This window comes from Schistocerca serialis, chromosome 3 (assembly GCF_023864345.2).
Source record: "Schistocerca serialis cubense isolate TAMUIC-IGC-003099 chromosome 3, iqSchSeri2.2, whole genome shotgun sequence".
Lineage (NCBI taxonomy): Eukaryota > Metazoa > Arthropoda > Insecta > Orthoptera > Acrididae > Schistocerca > Schistocerca serialis.
The window spans coordinates 328,057,652-328,079,625 of record NC_064640.1 but is presented as its reverse complement, the minus strand read 5'-3'; the positions used below and the strand labels follow the sequence as shown (position 1 = coordinate 328,079,625).

The window sequence follows — 21,974 nt, the reverse complement described above, 5'->3', positions numbered from 1 at the left end:
ACCCAGTAATTGTCTCCAACTGCAATGCAGAAGTTTGAAATTTGGCTCAAAGGTGCCTACAATTTTCCTCTGTAAATGTGCAAAAGCATGGTGCCATGCGACATAACCCTGATGAGAGAGAGAGATAGAGAGAGAGAGAGAGAGAGAGAGAGAGAGAGAGAGGGAGGGAGAGATGGGAAGTGAAAGTGGGACTTACAAGTGAAACTGAAAGGATATCTTCATTTTCATGTATAAGTTCACTACTTGGTACAGCATATGTAAGAAGGAAATTTTCCAAAATTATTTAATTGTGTGTTTTTAATGTCTAATTCTTTGACATTTTGACAGAACTATGGATGACAACTGATAATGCTTCAAACTATAGCTTATTTACCTGCCTTCCAGCTTCATTGTTATGCAGGTTCATCTTTGTTCTTATGCTCCATGCTCTTTTATTTTTGGTAGTGGGTGGCTTCACCTTCTCTGCTGCATCAACAAATCTCCGAGCAAAGTTGAGACCAAACTGCAAATTGTCACTGAAAAGAAAATTTAGATTTGTAAAAAAAATAGTATGATATAAAAATTACTTGTTCGTATGGTAAAGTAAATGGTATAATGCAGTGAAATGAAATGTTTCATTCCATCTGAAAGATATCTACATTTATACATAAATTAGGGTGTTTTAAGAAATTGAGCATTCCATTTCATAAATTATTAATCAACTAGAGAACAATTTTGGTTCCACTGCAGTCATATGTATTTCTAATATTTGTATTTATAGTGACAGTTAAATTAAGAACATAAATTTTATTTTAATCTCAAATAAATTCTTTGTTGATACATGGCAGAATATGGTAATAAGATAGAAAAGCAAACACTTACCTAATATTAAAAAAAAAAAAAAAATTGTATTCACTCAACAACTGGTATTTTGTTTTTGTCTCTCTTTTGTTCCTGTTACCATATTCTGTAAACCACAGGCATTCTTTAGCTTCTTTTTCTTCTTCTTATTATTATTATTTTTAAGACCATAACATATTTAATGATCTGGCATAGCTTCATGTGATGTGATTTATGCAAAAGCAACTGTGTATCAATTTCCTGAGAAATGTTCCTTAGCAGTATATTAGAAAATATACTGGGAGCAATGCTACAATTTGAAATTTTTTAGTAATGCAATCTTTTTTTCTGGCTATAGAGATTTCTGTGTGAAGGTAAAACTGGCAAGGTTGTCAGTCTACACCTAAGCAGGAAATTTTCAGGCGGCCGCTGTGGCGGAGCGGTTCTAGGCGCTTCAGTCCATAACTCCACTGTTGCTACAGTCGCAGGTTCGAATCCTGCCTCGGGCATGGATGTGTGTGTTGACCTTAGGTTTGTTAGGTTTAAGTAGTTCTAAGTCTAGGGGACTGATGATCTCAGATGTTAAGTCCCATAGTGCTTAGAGCCATTTGATCCATGTTTTGGAAATTTTCACATAGGAGGGATGCACCGAAAGAAACACACTGTCAAAATTTTAGCTGTGATGGCACACAGAAAATATTTTTTTATGTTAAAATTACTCATTTTTGCTGCATGAAGAATCACTTACAACAGTGGTTTGTATAGCCTTTCCTGCCTACTGCTGAATTGGCACATTGTAGCGTGAAGTCAAATGCACACACACGCAAGTTTTAAGCACTTAATCATACTGAAACTGTCTCACATCATTAATTTTTTGGGTAACTTGCAGTTCATATTGACAACTAAATTGTGGCAAATGTAATTGTTACACAAGAGACTATCAAAGGAAAGAATATAAAGGCATTGTATGATGTTACATTACAGATGACTTCCATCAATCAGGACTTTAATTTGTCGACATTAAATATCTTATAACTATTCCTGCAGCCCTGATCTTATGATAATTTTGAAATATGTATATTTTTCTGACAATGAAACTATTTCCTTCATTAATTCCCTGCAGTCATTACAAAAATGCAAAGTGACTATTGGATGAGGGACACAAACATTTTCATTGCATGAAGCAAACCTGATAAAAGAAAAATGAAAGCAATATTTCAGTCCCTATGTTGAATAAGAAGAATGATGCAATTTGCTTCAGACACGCATGCACGAAAATCATGCAACGTGTTCACTTATTTGAATATGAAGTATCACCAGCTGTATAAGGGAATATCAGCAATGAAAATTTCTGCTGGCATGCATGCATGTCAGAAGGAAAACTACAACACTCTTCTTAACAATTCAGGCACTGCAATATCATATTTATATGGCCATACCAGGCAGAGACTTTCAATTAAAATGTCCTCCCCTATTCAAGAATTACATAATGTGTGTACAAGTATTGGTTGTGATGCAGGAATGATAATGTATAGCAGTTTGGGTCAGGCTGTGAATCATACGTACATAAAGGTACATACATACATTAATACTTACTCCATAGATTATGAATACGATATAGCCTTGTTGTCAATGGCATCCACAACTGAAAACTGAACTGGTGAAGTATGTGCTGTAATACTAGGTTGTAGGTGGATGCAAGGCCATCATCATGTATGACGGGCAGCCCTGTACCTGTCCTGGCTGCAGCCAGGAAGGACATGTCAACAAAAACTCTCTGATGGCCGCTTTAACAGACACCATTTAATGAAAATACCCCCACTGCACCATCCACTGTCCATCCTATCTCCTAAGATGTAGTCACTGCACCAAATGCTGATCTTCTTCAAGGCCCACGTGACCCATCACAGACAATGACTGCTGTCACAAAGATTGATCTGGCACTAGTCACATCACTGCAACCAAAGGCCTAGCACCAATGACCATGACATAGAGTGGAAGTAGTGCCTGGAATGCTATTGGCTTCTGCCTTCCTTCCTATGGCAAGGAGGCAATGGACAGCCGCTACCATTACGATTCCGAACAGCATGTAAGCATGAAAGCTTATCATGGAAGTGCCCAGAGTGGCACCATGGATCCTCAGATGACTACCGTCAATGAATTGGGCCACATGATGATGACTAAATGTCCGATGATGTCATGTCCTCTGATGCTAAGATGTTTGACGGTATTGTTCCACCATCTCACCCCAACACTGTTTTATGCTGTAGTGACAGAGCGATGCTAAGCCCTCCTGCTTGCATCCTGAGTGGAATCCCACCTACATGCACAAGGGATGACCCACCAAAGGGCACCACATCTGTACTGATGGGCTCATGGGCAGATGAGGTACAGAATGACACAGTGCTACTGCCTGGTGCCACGGAAGGGAGTGTTCCAATGGAGGTGTTGGGCACAGCACTGACACACTGACTGATAAACAACACATGCTGTGGCTGTTCATCCATGAATGGCTGCTGGCAGAGAGGACATCACTTTACTAGTGGACCTGGAGACCCAACGATGCCAAATGGCTACTCCCAACGTCAATAATATCTGTGTGTACCATAAACTGACGATGTTGCAAGATACGCTGAGTGCAGCAGCTATAGACATAGCCTTCTTACAGAAGGCTTATGCTGTGGATTTCATTGGCCGTTTCAGATACACTGCTCACATGTTCGCCACTGGCTGTGGCATGGAAATCCTTCTCCAAAATGGCTTAATTTCGGAAGACTTTGCATTTCTGCTTGATGCAACAGTTATGGTACTCCATGATGTCAGAATCATAACCATCTACATGCCCTCCTGTATGGGGCCGTCGCTGTAAACAGTCCGCATTCTTCATAGATATGGTCACACCTCTCCTTATGGGACATCAGAATGCCTTAATTTTTGATGGGGATTTTAATTCAACCCCAAAGCTAAAGCACCAACTGCCACACTATGCTCCATGTGTAGCATTCTTCACTATCATCACCAACCTGTGACTTGGGACATGTGGAAGCATGTACATGGCGATAGGGAGGGTTTCACACACTATACCAGCCATTCATCCAGCCGCAGAGACCGTGTCTATCTCTCATGCTCCATTGTTTGGGGCACATGGGCAGCTGTAATATGGCCGTTGGTTTTCCTGATCATGCAACCTATATGAGTACTGTTACCTTGTGCTGCCAGATGGTATGGATTGTGCAAGGTCCCTGGAAATTCAAAGTGTCACTCCTACATTCGCCTCCTATTAGTGCTCCACAGGATCTACCGCCAGTTACTAATGCCAGCCTGGACAGATGTAGACCATGACTTGATGTCCCTTTCAATACATCTTCTGGGTGTCTTTCTCGAAGGGTTGCTTGTTCCTGTCCATAAACCAAATGGTGGAACCTGTATCAGTGACTATTGTCCCCTGTCGCTCCTGAAATCTAATATGAAGCTCTTTACTGAGCTTTAGCCAGCTCACGTTTGACGGGTCACCTCCTTTGTGGTCTCCCACGGTCAGGCATCTTTAGGAGGTGATCACAAAATCTGGACTGTGTTATGTTGGCACCATGACATGACCACTCTTGCGTGGACACGGCGCATGATAGGGGTCTTTGGCTCCCTTGATTTCAGCAAGGCCTTTGTTTGGGTTGACCACTCCTATCTATCAGCAGTATGCAGAATATGGGATTCCCAGACAGTTTCGTGGTAGTAATAATGTGTCTGCTCCAGGATATGGCATCTTAGATCTTGTACAATAATCATCTTACGCTGCCCATCCTGGTACACCAATCAGTGTTGCAGGAATGTTCTCTCTCTGCTAACCTGTACACTCTCACCATGGAACCGTTACCTAGCAGCCTTCGCCAATGCCTGACCGGCAGTCATTGTTGGTGGCCAGACTTTTTGTTGCATGGCCTACACAGATGGCATGGTCCTACTCCTGTGCAACAGTAATTATGTTCTAGCAGTGTAGGCGAGGGTGGTGTCCTACAGCGTTGCTTCAGGCAGTGATATTAACATTTGCAAATCTCAAAATGGCTCTGAGCACTATGGGATTAAACTGCTGAGGTCATTAGTCCCCTAGAACTTAGAACTAGTTAAACCTAACCAACCTAAGGACATCACAAACATCCATGCCCGAGGCAGGATTCGAACCTGCGACCGTAGCGGTCTTGCGGTTCCAGACTGCAGCGCCTTTAACCGCACGGCCACTTCGGCCGGCTTTGCAAATCTCACGCACTGGCTATAGGATGTGGGCCACCTGATGAATGCATCGCTCCCTGTGAGTCTGCAACGTGATACGATGTCTGGGCATTGAATTTACTGAGTGAGGTGGCACATTGGTTATCACACAGGACTCGCATTCAGGAAGATGACGGTTCAAACCTGTGTCCATCCTTCCTGATTTGGATTTTCTGTGATTTCCCTCAACTGCTTGAGGCAAATGCCAGGGTGGTTCCTTTTACAGGGTGCGACCGATGACCTCGATGTTTGGTCCCTTCCGCCAGATCAACGAACCATTGATTGGGTTGACCACTCCTATCTGACAGCAGTGATGCAGAATATGGGATTCCCAGACAGTTTCGTGGTCTCTTGCGTGGACACGGCGCATGATTAGGGGTCTTTGGCTCCCTTGATTTCAGCAAGGCCTTTGATTGGGTTGACCACTCCTATCTGGCAGCAGTGATGCAGAATATGGGATTCACAGACAGTTTCGTGGTGGTAATAATGTGTCTGCTCCAGGATATGACATCTCAGATCTTTGGCACTTACGCTATGTGATCAGAAGTATCCGCACACCTGGCTGAAAATGACTTACAAGTTCGTGGCGCCTTCCATCCGTAATGCTGGAAATCAATATGGTGTTGCCCCACCCTTAGCCTTGATGACGACTTCCACCGTCGCAGGCATGTGTTCAATCAGGTGTTGGACGGTTTCTTGGGGAACGCAACCCATTGTTCACGGAGTGCTGCACTGAGGAGAGGTATCGATGGCGGTCGGTGAGGCCTGACACGAAGTCGGCGTGTCAAAACATTCCACAGGTGTTCTATAGGATTCAGGTCAGGATTCTGTGCAGGACAGTCCATTACAGGGATCTTCTTGTCGTGTAACCACTTCTCCACAGGCCACGCATTATGAACAGGTACTCGATCGTGTTTAAAGATGCAGTCGCCATCCCCGAATTGCTCTTCAACAGTGGGAAGCAAGAAGGTGCTTAAAACATCAATGTAGGGTTGTGCTGTGATAGTGCCACGCAAAACAACAAGGAGTGCAAGCCCCTTCCATGAAAAACATGACCACACCATAACACCACTGCATCCTAATTTTACTGTTGACACCATACACACTGGCAGATGAAGTTCACTGGGCATTTGCCGCACCCGCAACCTGGTATCGGATCGCCACATTGTGTACCATGATTAGTCCCGCCACACAACGTTTTTCCACTGTTCAATCGTCCAATGTTTACGCTTTTTACACCAAGCGAGGCGTCGTTTGGCATTTACCAGCGCGATGTGTGGCTTATTAGCAGCCACTCGACCATGAAATCTATGTTTTTTCACCACCCGCCTTACTGTCACAGCACCTGCAATGAATGCTGATTCACTTTGGAATTCCTGTATGATGGTCTGCTTAGATGTTTGCCTATTGCACGTAAAGACCCTCTTCAACTGTCGGCGGTCTCTGTCAGTCAACAGACGAGGTCGGCCTGTACGCTTTTGTGCGCTGAGTGTCCCTTCATGCCGGCCAGTGCGGCCACGCGGTTAAAGGCGCTTCAGTCTGGAACCGCGCGACCGCTACGGTCGCAGGTTCGAATCCTGCCTCGGGCATGGATGTGTGTGATGTCCTTAGGTTAGTTAGGTTTAAGTAGTTCTAAGTTCTAGGGGACCCATGACCTCAGATGTTAAGTCCCATAGTGCTCAGAGCCATTTGAACCATTTTTTTGTCCCTTCACGTTTCGATTTCATTGACACATCGAAAACAGTAGACCTGGGGATGTTTAGGAGTGTGGAAATCTCGCGTACAGTCGTATGACACAAGTGACACCCAATCACCTGCCCACGTTCGAAGTCCTTAAGTTCTGTGGAGAGCCCCATTCTGCTCTCTCACGATGTCTAATGACTACTGAGTTCGCTGATGTGGAGTACCTGGCAGTAAGTGGCAGCACAATTCCCATAATATGAAAAACATATGTTTTTGGGGGTGTGTGGATACTTTTGATCACATAGTGTATTATACCAGATCCAGGCAGAGCTCCTTGACAATCGACTCTGAACCCGGGACATGCTGCAATGGACCCAGTATGCTGTCGCTTATGTTGCGCCGCAAATTCCACACCCTGGACATGCTGCAATGGACCTAGTATGCTGCCGCTTATGTTGTGCCGCAAATTCCACATCCGGCACAGACTTTCCTTATTCTGTCGTGAATGGCCAGATACATATTGGGTGCACTGAGTTCCTTTGTGAATTAAGGCATGTTATTTAAAGTCAGCTAGGAGTTCCTCACGCTCCCAAGGGCAAAAGAGGCCTCATTCTTCATCATGTCCAACATCGAGCTACAACCCTCTTTGTAAGCATGCATGTCAAAATGTGGTGCTGCACTCCAACTCACCTCATCACCCTGTTGAGGGCCCTTACCCTGTGTTCGCTCATTGCCCCAGTGCCGCTACCACATGTCCCGGCGCCCTTTTTCTACTTGAGCTATTTCTTTCTTGAATACAGCTACCTACGGACCGTACTTCTCCCTCCATGTCTACCAACGGTGAACATAGTGTATATGCTTTGCTGCAATCGCGGCTTCTGCTAAATGCGATTGAAGAAAAACGCCCCGTTATTCGGCAGAATGCCACGTCGTGGGCAGTACACGTTCCTAGTCTTGCGTCAGATGTCCAATCTGTCTGGCACATGACGGTTAATGGGAAGCAGGTATGCCAGTCGTGTCTCCACCAGATACATCCGGCGGTATCACCATTACGTACCATGTGTAGCGTACGAGGGCGATGGCCATCGACTTGTCTGCGACGAAGTGAGCGATGTTTGGCGTTTGGTCTGTTGGTCCGCCACATGTTGGCATCCATCACACGCACGAACCCTTACAGCATCACCGCACAAATGCTTCTCTTACTGGACAAAAACTATTTCCCATGGATGAGGACACACCCAGTGACTTGGATTAGCGGGAATGCTGTCCAGTACCCGCTTGGCGCCCATGACAAATCAACCCTCGATTTCTGGCAATATCTTAACGACTGACATAGAGAAGTTGTCAAGAACCTTAAGCACCAACAATATTTCTCGAACATTTTCTGCAGTGCTTTCCACAACTCCCTCGCAGCTGGATCATCCATGCTAGGAGCAGTTGACATCCGTTGTTCCTTCTTCCAATTTACAGATTCGATCCATTCAACGGTTATTCAACACACCAGCGAGAAGACGTATATCAATGATCTACTGATGGTCGCCAGCACGCAGGGTTCGTGTCCTGGTCCTGCGCAAATTTTCATAGTTGTCATTTCCTTATATAGTTGATGGTTGTTCGTATTCGCAATTGCGAATACATTTCATGTACAAATTGATGCATTCAGTAAATACTAGTTTTATCTAGACACAACTGGAACTGAGCAAGAAATGCTTTTGGTCGTTGTTCTAGATGTTGTGCTGTGTACTTGATCAAATTCTTAAAATGTGGTGATGCAAACAGACAACGGAGAAATGAATGACGTTTAAAAATAGCGTTCCGCTGATAAACCTGAAATGACAAAGAGTTAACGGAAACTATATTGCGTGACAATTTACTGAAAACTGCTTTAGACCGTTGAAAAATTTTCATCGAGAGGCTGAATCACACTATTAGTTCCGGGTGGAATCAGAATTCTATTTAACAGTCTTGTCGTCGTCGTCCTAATGAGGGAGATCTCGTTATGTCCAGGCCAAGAGACCAACAAAAGCTATGACTTATTGTGTGCAAATGGTAAGAAGACGTTTTGGATGTAACACTGAAAACTATTCTCTTCCATTTTTCTGGATTTTGCTACATCGATTACAAGATTTTTACAAGGAAACAGTCCTTTTTTGTTAACTGTTGGTCCTAATTAGCCTTGATGTTTCTGAAGATAGTTATAAAACTACAGAAACAGTAATCCACTGATACTTATCACTGGCATCGTTGTATACGAATGTGTCACTCCATTCACTGACTGCACAAGCGATTGCCTTTTTTGTCGCTCGAAAGGAAACCTGACTGATTGGCTTTATACGCACCGTTTTAGGAGATAGCAAGTAGCTTCATCTTCACTTTAGCTACGAATTTCTCCGTAGTTTTACCTATCAGTTACGCCTCCTCTACACGTTTACTAGAGGTAAATTTCATAATTTTACTACTCAGTTTTTCGTATAATTTCGTGAATTTGTTTAAACAGGTCGAAGAAACGAGGAAATCAGTAATGTTCATTTCACTTACAATTCAGAGCGCCCAGTCTCGTAGACCTCATTCGGTAGCGGTTCAGTGACTTTCACGAGCGGTTCTAAATATTTCGAATAGTTTTTCTTTCATTTTATTTAGCGAAACGAAACCGGCTTAGGACATTACTTACTTATAAGCGTTCTCTTCTTCCTTCGTTTATCTAAAAACGTTATAGCTTTCTCTTTCTCACTGAAAGCTATCCCTATACATGTTTACTTTGGGTTTGGAAGGTACTCCACTTTTGTTCTAGACTTTAAATAGCACAACAATCATTATTCGAACCACAGTTCACGGAATCGTCAGAGTTATTTCCTGTTACCTCTAATGTTTGCACAATTTATAAAGAAATGTCGACATCATTCGAATGAATGTCCAAGAAATTAACTAATAAATAACGCATATGGAGGTCTTCAGGAGAAATAGATGATTTCGATTCCATATCACGCTTTTCATATTACATCTTCGCAATGGTGAAACATTAACTACATCCCACATTACTGTGAAACTCTGGAATCTGAACGAAGATAGATGCTATTAGTAAGCACACACCAAGAAATCAAAAAGAATATTAACCGAGTTTTCTTCATCGACATCTACATACGTACTCCGCAAGCCACGGTACGGTACGTGGCGGAGGGTACCTTGTACCAGTACTAGTCATTTCCATTCCCGCTCGACTCGCAAATAAAGCGAGGGGAAAATAACTGTCTGTATGTATCCGTTTGAACCCTAATTTCTCGTATCTTATCTTCGTTGTTGCCTCTGGATCACGGGGTCCCGGGTTCGATTCCCGGCAGGGTTGAGGATTTTCTCTGCCCGGGGACTGGATGTTTGTATTGTCATCATCATTTCATTATCATCGTCATTCGTGACAGTGGCTAGGTTGGACTGTGTCATTGGTCCCACCCTGTAAAAGGAACCATCCTGGCATTTGGCTCATGCAGTTGAGGGAAATCACAGAAAATCCAAATCAGGAAGGATGGACACAGGTTTGAACCCTCATTCTCCTGAATGCGAGTCCTGCGTGCTAACCATTGTGCCACCTCACTCAGTAAATTCAATGCCCAGACATCGTATCACGTTGCAGATTCACAGGGAGCGATTGGGCTGTGCAAAAATTGGGACTTTGTACGGGTGCTGACTACCGCGCATTTGAGCGCCCCACAAACCAAACAGCATCATCTCATCTTCGTGGTCCTTTGACGAAATGTATGTTGTTGGCAGTAGAATCGTTCTGTAGTCAGCTTCGAATACCGGTTCTCTAAATTTTACCATCACAATTCGAACAGTACTTCACCTTCCCTCCAGCACTGCAACTAAAACAGTCTCGTTTCAGTCCTCGGTTGGCAAAAATCGGAAACCTTCGGTCAAGTAGTATATTTGTTTCAGCACCCGAAGCCGACCTTTGACATCCTACAATACCGTAACAAAATAACAACAAGATCTCCACTCTTGATCATTACCGAGCTCTGTACTCAGCAGCTGTGTGAACCAAGAGCACTGTTCCCAGATAACCTACGTTATGTGACAGACGTCAGTTGGATAGTAGTCCTTAACTTAACCTAACCTATCCTAGATGGAATGATACTTTGATAACACTATGTGTATACAATCGTGCGCCACGGGAAAGGTTTCTTCTAGTAGATATAAGATAAGAACAAGAGGTACAGGAGAGTCCATGGACCTCTTTGGGTTGGTTTCTAAAATGTCTTTTCTTTTTTAGTCAGTTTCTGTAAACTGTGTGAGGATTAATGAGGCAAAAACTTTACTACCAAAACTTGAACAATGGCGAATAAAAAATGTAGGAAATATTTCAGATACAATGGCAGGAAATGTTGGTCAACTTAAGAGAAGAGTAGAGTCAATATTAGAGTACAAACATCTGTATTTTGCATGTCGCCATCGCATTTTAAGAGAAACCTTATAAGAAATTTTGCAAAATTGGTGCAACAACTGCTTCTCAGTTAAATGTTTGGGAAAAATTCCAGACTGAGTTATGTAAGCAAGATCGGAGGAAATATAAAACAAATTTGGTTGAAAAAGCCGGCCGAAGTGGCCGTGCGGTTCTAGGTGTTGCAGTTTGGAACCGTTAGACCGCTACGGTCGCAGGTTCGAATCCTCCCTCGGGCATGGATGTGTGTGATGTCCTTAGGTTAGTTAGGTTTAAGTAGTTCTAAGTTCTAGGGGACTAATGACCTGAGAAGTTGAGTCCCATAGTGCTCAGAGCCATTTGAACCATTTGGTTGAAAAATTACTGTTTGAAGTAGGAAATGATATAAATTATTGTGATGACAGGTATGTAAAAGCAAAATTCATTCTGGAACTTCCTGGCAGGTTAAAACCATGTGCTGGACCGAGATTCCAACTCGGGAACTTTGCCTTTCGAGGGCAAGTGTTCTACCGACTTTTTTTTATTTATTACAAATCGCAGGCGCTACTCTTCTCTTCCAAAGACGCTACTTGTTTCTTTTTAAAGACCTCTTCTACTTCAGGCGTTGGCCTCTATCACCCATAGTACCCCCAAAAACCTTTCTAACCAAAAACAAAATCAAAGCTAGTGCCACCGCCACTTTCGCCCCAACAGCTAACTAGGACAGTTGTTTGCCATCACTTCAGGCTCCACCCACGAACAAAAGTTAAATACGCCTCTGATCTTTTTTTTAAAAAAAAAAGGGTAAAGGAAAGGATACAATACTTTTTATCATATTTTTTAATTTTTTTATTGTTATGTTTTTATTTGTAATTCTCTTTTTTATCTTTATTTTTTTTAAATCTTCTTCCGGGGATGTCCACACCAGCCAGACGGCGGGATGTCCAGGTCGTCTTCTCGTTCAGTGAGAGTGAAACAATCTGTAATTACCGGTGATGTCTCTCAGCAGTCCATCATGTGGTATATCTCAATCTCTTCTCACACCCGGTATCGACTGAGCTACCCAAGCACGACTCATGACCCATCCTCAAAGCTTCGTTCTAACAGACGTTTATCAATTATTGGGTGGAGATACAGATAACTTTTTTTTTCTTAGAGCTGTAGGCTTTTAAGAGGATTGAAATCAATGCAGAACTGTTGATCTCAGCGTAAAGCGTGAAAATGAACCTAATTTAAAAACTAAGAAAATGTTGAAAGTTTAAAGGACTGTTAATGACATCTGCATGTAGACAGTTTTTTCCCTGACTTTTAAAAAGTCATCTCATCGACGTCATTATCAGGTTAATTTCAATATTTTATGTAACATTAATTTAGTGACATGTTTTTAATAATGTATATTATTTCAAGGCTACAATCACTGTGTAATGCAAGACAAAGAACAATGCAATTCTTTTTCCAAGTTGTATCTGAATGGAAACAGAAACTTTCTACCTAACATTAACTTAATAAAATGCATATTTTATAATGTTATAAGGTAATCAATAAAGATGAATGAAAATACAGTCTTTTATAAGTTTTACACATACCATACTTTTAGTTTCTCTGATTCCTTCATTTTCAGTTTAGGTTTTGTTATATTACCTTTTAAAAACAATTACTAAACTTTTTTATGAACAAAATAAAAAGGAAATAATTATACTGGGGAAGTACATACAATCAAATGTTTTGATGGTTTTGCCACTTTGTATAAAAAGTCAGTTTGAGGATACGCACTGAGACTTCACCTAAAAACTTGTTAAGTACCACTAAATCTTTAAGTTTTAGTAAACAAGTACTGCGAATAAAGCTTCAATGCAACAAAATTTTCTATGTTTTTAGAACGTATGATTCCCATTTTCTGGAGGAAAAGGAGAATTTTTTGGTAAAAATCGTAGTTTTTCTGGGTATTAACCTCAATGAGGCAAGTGATAACACCATAAATTTGAAATGAACATACCATACTCATTTTCTTGGAATTTGTTAACTTCGATTTCTTCTGACCACCCTGAAGTGTCACAGTTCCCAAGTCGTAACATCTCTCACAACTGGTAGATTTCAAAAACTTTTAATTGATAGTGGGAACATTGCCTACCACAGCATCGTACCAAAGTGGCACCTCAAATTCTCAGCGAATTGTGATTTTCAGTCTTTCTTGACGTTGTGATAACGGGAAGAAATGTCTTATTAAAGACTAAAAATCACAATTTGCAGAGAATTTGAGGCAAAAAGTTCCAAATGATTTGTGTGACCAGTTTGGTACGATACTGTGGTAGGCAATGTTCCCACTGCGCTGTAAAATACACTACAGAAGAAGTATTGGTTTCTTCTCCTGCTATTAAACCAAAAGCTGACTATAGTTTGAAATAAGACTGAAGCAAATGTAGGGCGCCAGTGTGAGAACAGAAAGGACAACTGTGATGCGTTTTCATTAGTATAAGAAGGAGAGATCCCTCAGTCGGGCAAGTAGGTTGGAAAACTGAAACAGGGAAATGGACAGCATTAAGTTAGATATAGTGGGAAATGGTGAAGTTTGGTGGCAGGAGGAACAGGACTTCTGGCCAGGTGATTACAGGGCTATAAATACAAAACCAAATAAGAATAATGTAGGAGTAGGTTTAATAATGAATAAGGAAATAGGAATGCAAGTAAGTTACTACGAAAAGCATACCCATCACAGAAATACAAGTTCACAGAAATACAAGTTTATATACCCCATTATACCCCATGAACCATGGACCTTGCCGTTGGTGTGTGTGTGTGTGGGGGGGGGGGGGGCGGAGGGGGAGGAAGGGGGGGGCGCTTGCGTGCCTCAGTGATACAGATAGCTGTACCGTAGGTGCAACCACAATGGAGGGGTATCTGTTGAGAGGCCAGACAACGTGTGGTTCCTGAAGAGGAGCAGCAGCCCTTTCAGTAGTTGCAGGGGTAACAGTCTGGATGATTGATTGATGTGGCCTTGTAACACTAACCAAAATTGCCTTGCTGTGCTGGTACTGCGAGCGGCTGAAAGCAAGGGGAAACTACGGCCGTAATTTTTCCCGAGGGCATACAGCTTTTCTGTATGGTTAAATGATGATGGCGTCCTCTTGAGTAAAATATTCCAGAGGTAAAATAGTCCCCCATTCGGATTTCCGGGCGGGTACTACTCAGGAGGTCGTTGTTATCAGGGGAAAGAAAACTGGCGTTCTATGGATCGAAGCGTGGAATGTCAGATCCCTTAATCGGGAAGGTAGGTTAGAAAATTTAAAAAGGGAAATGGATACGTTAAAATTAGATGTAGTGGGAATTGATGGAGTTCCGTTGGCGGAGGAACAAGATTTCTGGTTAGGTGAATACAGGGTTATAAATACAAAATAGGGGTAATGCAGGAGTAGGTTTAATAATGGATAAAAAATAGGAATGCGGGTAAGCTACTACAAACATCGTAGTGAACGCAATATTGTGGCCAAGATAGATACGAAGCCCACACCTACCACAGTAGTACAAGTTTATATGCCAACTAGCTCCGCAGATAACGAAGAGATTGATGAAATGTGTGATGAGATAAAAGAAATTATTCAGATAGTGAACGAAGATGAAAATTTAGCAGTCATGGGTGAGTGGAATTCGATATTAGGAAAAGGAAGAGAAGGTAACGTAGTAGGTGAATATGGAATGGGGGTAAGGAATGAAAGAGGAAGCAGCCTGGTAGAATTTTGGACAGAGCATAACTTAATCATAGCTAACACTTGATTCAAGAACCATGTAAGAAGGTTGTATACATGGAGAGGCCTGGAGATACTGGAAGGTTTCAGATAGATTATATAATGTTAAGACAGAGTCTTTGGAACCAGGTTTTAAACTGTAAGACATTTCCAGGGGTAGATGTGGACGCTGACCACAATCTATTGGTTATGAACTGTAGATTAAAACTGAAGAAACTGCAAAAAGGTGGGAATTTAAGGAGATGGGACCTGGATAAACTGACAGAACCAGAGGTTGTAGAGAGTTTCAGGCAGAGCATTAAGGAACGATTGACAAGAATGGCGGAAAGAAATGCAGTAGAAGAACAATGGGTAGCTTTGAGAGATCAAATAGTGAAGGGCGCAGAAGATCAAGTAGGTAAAAAGACGAGAGCTGGTAGAAATCCTTGGGTAACAGAAGATATATTGAATTTAATTGATGAAAGAATAAAATACAAAAAAGCAGTAAATGAAACAGGCAAAAAGGAATAGAAACGTCTCAAAAATGAGATCGACAGAAAGTGCAAGATGGCTAAGCAGGGATGGCTAGAGGACAAATGTGAGGATATAGAGGCATAAATCACTAGGGGTAAGATAGATACTGCATACAGGAAAATTAAAGAGACCTTTGGAGAAAAGAGAACCAGTTGTATGAATATCAAGAGCTCAGATGGAAACCTAGTTATAAGCAAAGAAGGGAAAGCAGAATGGTGGAAGGAGTATATAGAGTGTGTATACAAGGCGACGTACTTGAGGACCATATTACGGAAATGGAAGAGGATGTAGATGAAGATGAAATGGTAGATATGATACTGCGTGAAGAGTTTGACAGAGCACTGAGAGATCTAAGTCGAAAGAAGGCCCTGGGAGTAGAAAACATTCCAATAGAACTACTGATAGCCTTGGGAGGGCCAGCCCTGACAAAACTCTACCATCTGGTGAGAAAGATGTATGACACAGGGAAATACAGTCAGACTTCGAGAATAATATAATAATTCCAATCCCAAAGAAAGCAAGTGTTGACATAAGTGAAAATTACCGAACTATCAGTTTAATAAGTCACGGCTGCAAAATACTAACATGAATTCTTTACTGACGAATGGAAAAACTGGCACAAGCGACCTCGGGGAAATTCAGTTTCCATTCCGTAGAAATGTTGGAACACGTGAGGCAATACTGACCCTACGACTTATCTTAGAAGACATATTAAGGGAAGGCAAACCTACGTTTCTAGCATTTGTAGACTTAGAGAAAGCTTTTGACAATGTTGACTGGAATACTCCCTTTCAAATTATGTAGGTGGCAGGGGTAAAATACAGGGAGCGAAAGGCTATTTATAATTTGTACAGAAACCGGATGGCAGTTTTAAGAGTCGAAGGCACGAAAGGGAAGCAGTGGTTGGGAAGGGAGTGAGACAGGGTTGTAGCCTGTCCCCAATGTTATTCAATCTGTATATTGAGCAAGCAGTAAAGGAAACAAAAGAAAAATTCGGAGCAGGAATCAAAATCCATGGAGAAGAAATAAAAACTTTGAGGTTTACTCATGATATTGTAATTCTGTCAGAGACAGCAAAGGACTTGGAAGAGCAGTTGAGTGGAATGGATATTGTATTGAAAGGAGGATATAAGATGAACATCAACAAAAGCAAAACGAGGATAATGGAATGTAGTCGAATTAAATCGGGTGATGCTGAGGAAATTTTTTTAGGAAATGAGTTTTGCTATTTGGGGAGCAAAATAACTGAGGATGGTCGAAGTAGAGAGGATATAAAATGTAGACTGGCAGAGTCAAGGAAAGAGTTTCTGAAGAAGAGAAATTTGTTATCGCGAAATACAGATTCAGGTGTTAGGAAATCTTTTCTGAAAGTATTTGTGTGCTGTGTAGCCATGTATAGAAGTGGAACACGGACGATAAGCAGTTTAGACAAGAAGAGAAGCTTCTGAAATGTGTTGCTACAGAAGAATGACGAAGATTAGATGGGTGGATCACGTAACTAATGAGTTACTGAATAGAACTGAGGGGAAAAGAGAGCCGTGGCCCACCCTAATTAGAATAATGAATCGGTTGATAGGACACATTCTGAGACATGAAGAGATCACCAATTTAATATTGGAGGGAAGTCTGCGGTGTAAAACTCATAGAACGAGACCGAGCGAGGTGGCGCAGTGGCTAGTCCACTGGAATCGCATTCAGGAGGACGACAGTTGAATCCTGCGTCTGGCCATCATGGTTTAGGTTTTCCGTGATTTCCCCACATCGCTTCAGGCAAATGCCGAGTTGGTTCCTTCGAAAGAGCACGGCAGACTTCCTTCACCATCCTTCGCTAATCCAGTGAGACCGATGAACTAGCAGATTGGTCTTCTCCCCCAAATCAACCCCCCCCCCCCCCCCTCATAGAACGAGATCAAGAGATGACTACAGTAAGCAGATTCAGTAGGATGTAGATTGCAACAGTTATTCAGAGATGAAGAGGCTTATTCAGGATAGAGTAGCAAGGATAGCTGTATCAAACTAGTCTTTGGAATGAAGACCATGCAATAACAACAAGGGCAGTTCTGGCACGAAGGATGTCACCATCCCCTTCCCGTAACTTTTCTTCCCTATAATTCTCAAGGTCAAGGTCATCCCTCCTCCAACTCGTCCAATGTTCTGAAACAAAGGGCATTGTTCTGAAAGTCACACCCTGCCCGTGCCACTGTTATGGAACAAAGAACACCATCATCTCCTCCCCCTTGAGTTTCCTAGTTCTGGGACATAGGGCACTGCCACCTCCTGCCTCCTGGATTGCCCATTTATGGGACAAAGGGTACTGTCTCCCCACCACTCCCCAAAGTCCAACCCAATCCGTATCACATAGACCATTTACCCTATGTGCGACATTCAAAATGGAGGAATATTCAAATATAGCCCAGTTGTTCTACACAGTTTTCCCTCACTGATAGGAAAAGCATATGGTGTATAGCATATGGTACTGGCCCAGCGCTGTCAAGCGACCCCCACAGCGGCCATCATTATCAGATCTGAACTGAAAATAGTAACACTGTTTAGTACTGTGTCCCCATGATTATATGTTATTTTTAAAGCACTGGAAACAATAGGTCGTTGACATAAAATTATAAAGAATATATATTTGATGTAATGATATTTTTTAATTTTATTCTATGTATGGCAAATAAAGACAAGAATTTTATTTGTATGGTCTGATTCGTTGTGCACTGTTTGGAATTTGAGCCACACTATTGCTGACAGTATTATTTACTTCACAGAGTACGGCTAAACATCGTTTCTTAATGTGCCCTTGCACCAAACCATGTAAGAATGTGAACCAATGAAACAGTCAAGAAACAACAATGCTTTTGCAGAATCTGACAGCCAATTGTCTGAAATAAAATTAAAAATTAGCGTTGATTGAGATAATTTAGTGCTGTTTTTGTGATCCCCTTTTATGTTGCTTTCACTAACTTTAAGCTTAGATACAGTGTCTTTTTACAGTGTGTTTTTGTACCAAGTTCCAAGGCATTTCTGTAAAGCTGTCATGCATGTTTCAATTCTAACCAATTCAAATACGCCAAGGCTCTCATTCTCTCATGCTAAGCACAACGTAGGTTAAGCTTTTCTAACCAGAGTGTAAACTTCGTATGAAGACGCATTTTACTTTTTAATATGAGATGTTATAATTTCTCTACAGTCTGCATAGATTGGTACCTGCAACAGGGGGAAACTTTCAGTTCTGCTTATAAAAATTTGGAACATTGGTTACCATACGTTTCTTTTCGCACTTCATATAAACAAGAGTAAGAGCACATAGCCATCTCAAAAATGTTTCAATTTTTTGATCCAGAGACTTAGTATTCTAAAACTATGGCTTATCCTTTCCTTGCTAGGGGAATGAAGTTAATAAGAGTCACTTGTGATGGGGAGTTCTAGTTCTTTGAGTGATGTACATCTCGTTCCAAAGGCAATGGTGCAAAAATATACATGCTTAGCATCTTTTCTAACTTCAATGAATGAAATAAATTTTTACTGAACGTTATATTCACATATTTTTATGGAAGTAAACAAAACATAAAACGATGGTATTCACTGCAGTGCTACGGGTTCTGTGCGACTTTACACCAACTCTGGGGATAAGGATAGTGATTTTGTCTTTGATTTTCTTGACCACAAGCCGAATTCAATCGGATGGGAGCGGTAGCACATATTTCTCGTGGAAGGTGTGGAAGTAATATTCCTTCATATGCTTAATTCAAAGTGCCCGATTGACGGCATATGCTCCAAGCAGTTTATTAATTTAACTTTTGCAACTTGTGTCCACCATTGATAAAGGGAAGGAATTTTGAACTTACCACCAAGCTCGAAAGCCATGCTTACTCAATTTGTGCATCGTAAAAGCCTCTCTTAAAATTATTAAGTTGAAATTCCAGCCAGCACACGTATATATTGTGGGTGATGACACATACTAATGTTAAAAACAGCATGATCTGGACATTGCATTGGCTCACTTTGTCAGTTTTTGTGAACAAAGGTGTCGGGCGTAAAAATTAAAATAAATGTTGCTACAACCACACCCAACAAACATGCAGAAAATACTGTTCTCTGTGAGAAAATGTATATGCAGGATTTAATAAAATGGCATTTGATTGACAAATTACAGAAGTGGTGGGTAGTGTTGGCATTTAGGTAAACCGTACTATGATAAAGCAGTGCACGTACCTGAAAAAGACTGACACAGCGAGCATGTTGTATTTAAGAAGTGCCTAGAATTGGGCCTACCACTCTACTCACTGAGCCCCAATCATAAAGTTATTTCAGCCGAAGTGAAGCCGATTTCGGAGCAAAGTAGGTGTAAAAGGCCAAGTAGGTTTGTTTGTTTGTGTGTGTGTGTGTGTGTGTGTGTGTGTGTGTGTGTGTGTTTGTGTGTGTGTTTTTGCCATACATCAACAAACTATAGTTCTCAGACAAGTGTTCGCAAATGCTTGGGAAAACGAAGCCCTGGTGTCTCATTTGAGGGTGAGAGAACAAAAATAAAATCGATGCCTAAAATAACCGGTGTGTATAAAAGTAGGACAGTAGTGTACGTTGAAGAACAGGGGCAAGGGGGATAGGCAACCTGTACTTCCGGAGGGAACTAACTGATAAGCAGTAGTTATAATGAGCCAGTTCTAGCCAAGATAACGAACTAATCTCGAGGTCACTGGCAAGGGCTCCTAGTGTTATGTTACACACTTGTCTAGTTATATTCATATAAGTAAGAAAAAAGGGTCCCTACATATTTGGCTACCTAGTTTAAGGTACTTTTCAAGGTCACTAAACTACCCATGAATTATCATGCATGTAGATCATGGCAGATAGGAAACTTCGTAGGATTTTTGACAGGTTACCGAAAAGACAAACAAATATTCTCATAGAAATTCTTTATTAATTCCTGCATATACATTTACACACAAAGAACAGTCTTTTCTGCCTGTTTGTTCGGTGTGGTTGTAACAACATTTATCTTAATTTTTAACTTATAATTAGGTCCACCTCCGGTAGCTGAGTGGTTGGCGCGACAGACATTTCGAGAAAGCATAAAAATCCTGTTGCTGTACAATGCAAAGTGGAATTAGGTAACATTAAAATGGATTTTATAACGGAAGAGGTCTCTGGAATAATGCAACAGTTTCGTGTAGACGAATATTACCTTTTGAATTTGGAAAGAATACCAGATTTTGCCAGGATTTTTAACAAAATGGAGATTTGCGACTATGTACTATCAAACCATGATTTCTGTATGGAAGGAAGTTGCCAGGGAAACAGAAATGCGATTCTGTACAACGATAAGGCAGTTGGGATCGGCCATTTAATTTAAATGCGCTCCAATTGTAGATTAAAAATATATAAAAAATTATATGTCACATCACAAGTACAGGAGTGCACAAAGTAATTGGTGACCACATTACCGGTTTTATCAAGTGCCCTGATCTGCGACTTTGAGAAACATTTATGTCCTTCTTGGCTAAAGAATATGGTATTATCAGGTTCGAGGTGTTTGTCCATGAGCAAGACTTTTTAAGTGTTTCAAACTCTAACAGACGCTATCTATAATGTGCGCCACTGTACTCGGTGCCGATCACAGCTAAGTGGTGTCAGCTAACGAATAACTTGCAGAGCAACTGATATGTGATGTTCAGCAACATTATGTAGTTTGTCTGCTGGGACAGTAAGAACACTTGAAAATCGTCAGTTGCGTAAGTAAATTTTCCACATGCTCAAGACCCAGAAAAGATTATTAACTACATCCTCTCTGCATACAGTTTTAACGCTTTGGCTATAAACCATGTGGAGATTCTTAACACTGACTTCACCACAGACGATAAAAGTATTACACACATGTGTTATATTAAAGCAGGAAAAACATATTTTTCACAATCTAGGGCACTGTTCACCACAATACCATCAAATATAGATACTTCCAACTTTGGGCTGATATCCACAAACAACGTCTCTCCACAAGTCTTATGAAAAAGAATGTATATATCGAACAGACTTAAACCATTTCCCATGAAAGAAATTACACCTTTAAGTGCAGTTAATTTGTTATGTGCATGGAACTGGAGGAAGTCAAAGTCAAAACAAGAAAACTGGAGTATCTGGTGAAACCAGCTGCCAGGAAATAAGAATATGAACCGCTATTTGAAAAAGAAGACGCTATTGTAGATATGCAAGCAGAGTTTACATACTTCTGTAAACACAGTGTATGGAAAAATCTGGCTATGACTGGGGAGTACAGAATGTATTCATTTACAGTAAACAGCAATCGAGACTGGTCACGTGTCAGAATTCTAACCAAAATTAATGCAACTGAGAGTGTGTACAACATTAAATGATACACGAAAAAGTTTTTCATACACCATTCCCATATGGATCAGCTTAAAAAGAGTGATCACATTGCATCTAAATGTGGAAAAATGGATGTTGTCCACCTAACAAGAGAGCAACCAGTTGCAGAGCTTAAAACCAACAGAATAGCCACATTTAATGGACACTCGTATACA

General features: G+C 41.2%; 1 protein-coding gene across 2 annotated transcripts in view; it reads right to left on the bottom strand.

The window, feature by feature from the left end:
• Window positions 1-21,974, bottom strand: part of LOC126471606 (protein Wnt-16-like) — an 803,254-nt gene that overhangs the window by 54,464 nt on the left and 726,816 nt on the right. For both annotated transcript variants that reach the window (XM_050099842.1, XM_050099843.1), the window contains exon 4: window positions 374-515. In XM_050099842.1, the coding sequence (XP_049955799.1) occupies window positions 374-515 (142 nt within the window). The remainder of the gene's footprint in view (window positions 1-373; window positions 516-21,974) is intronic.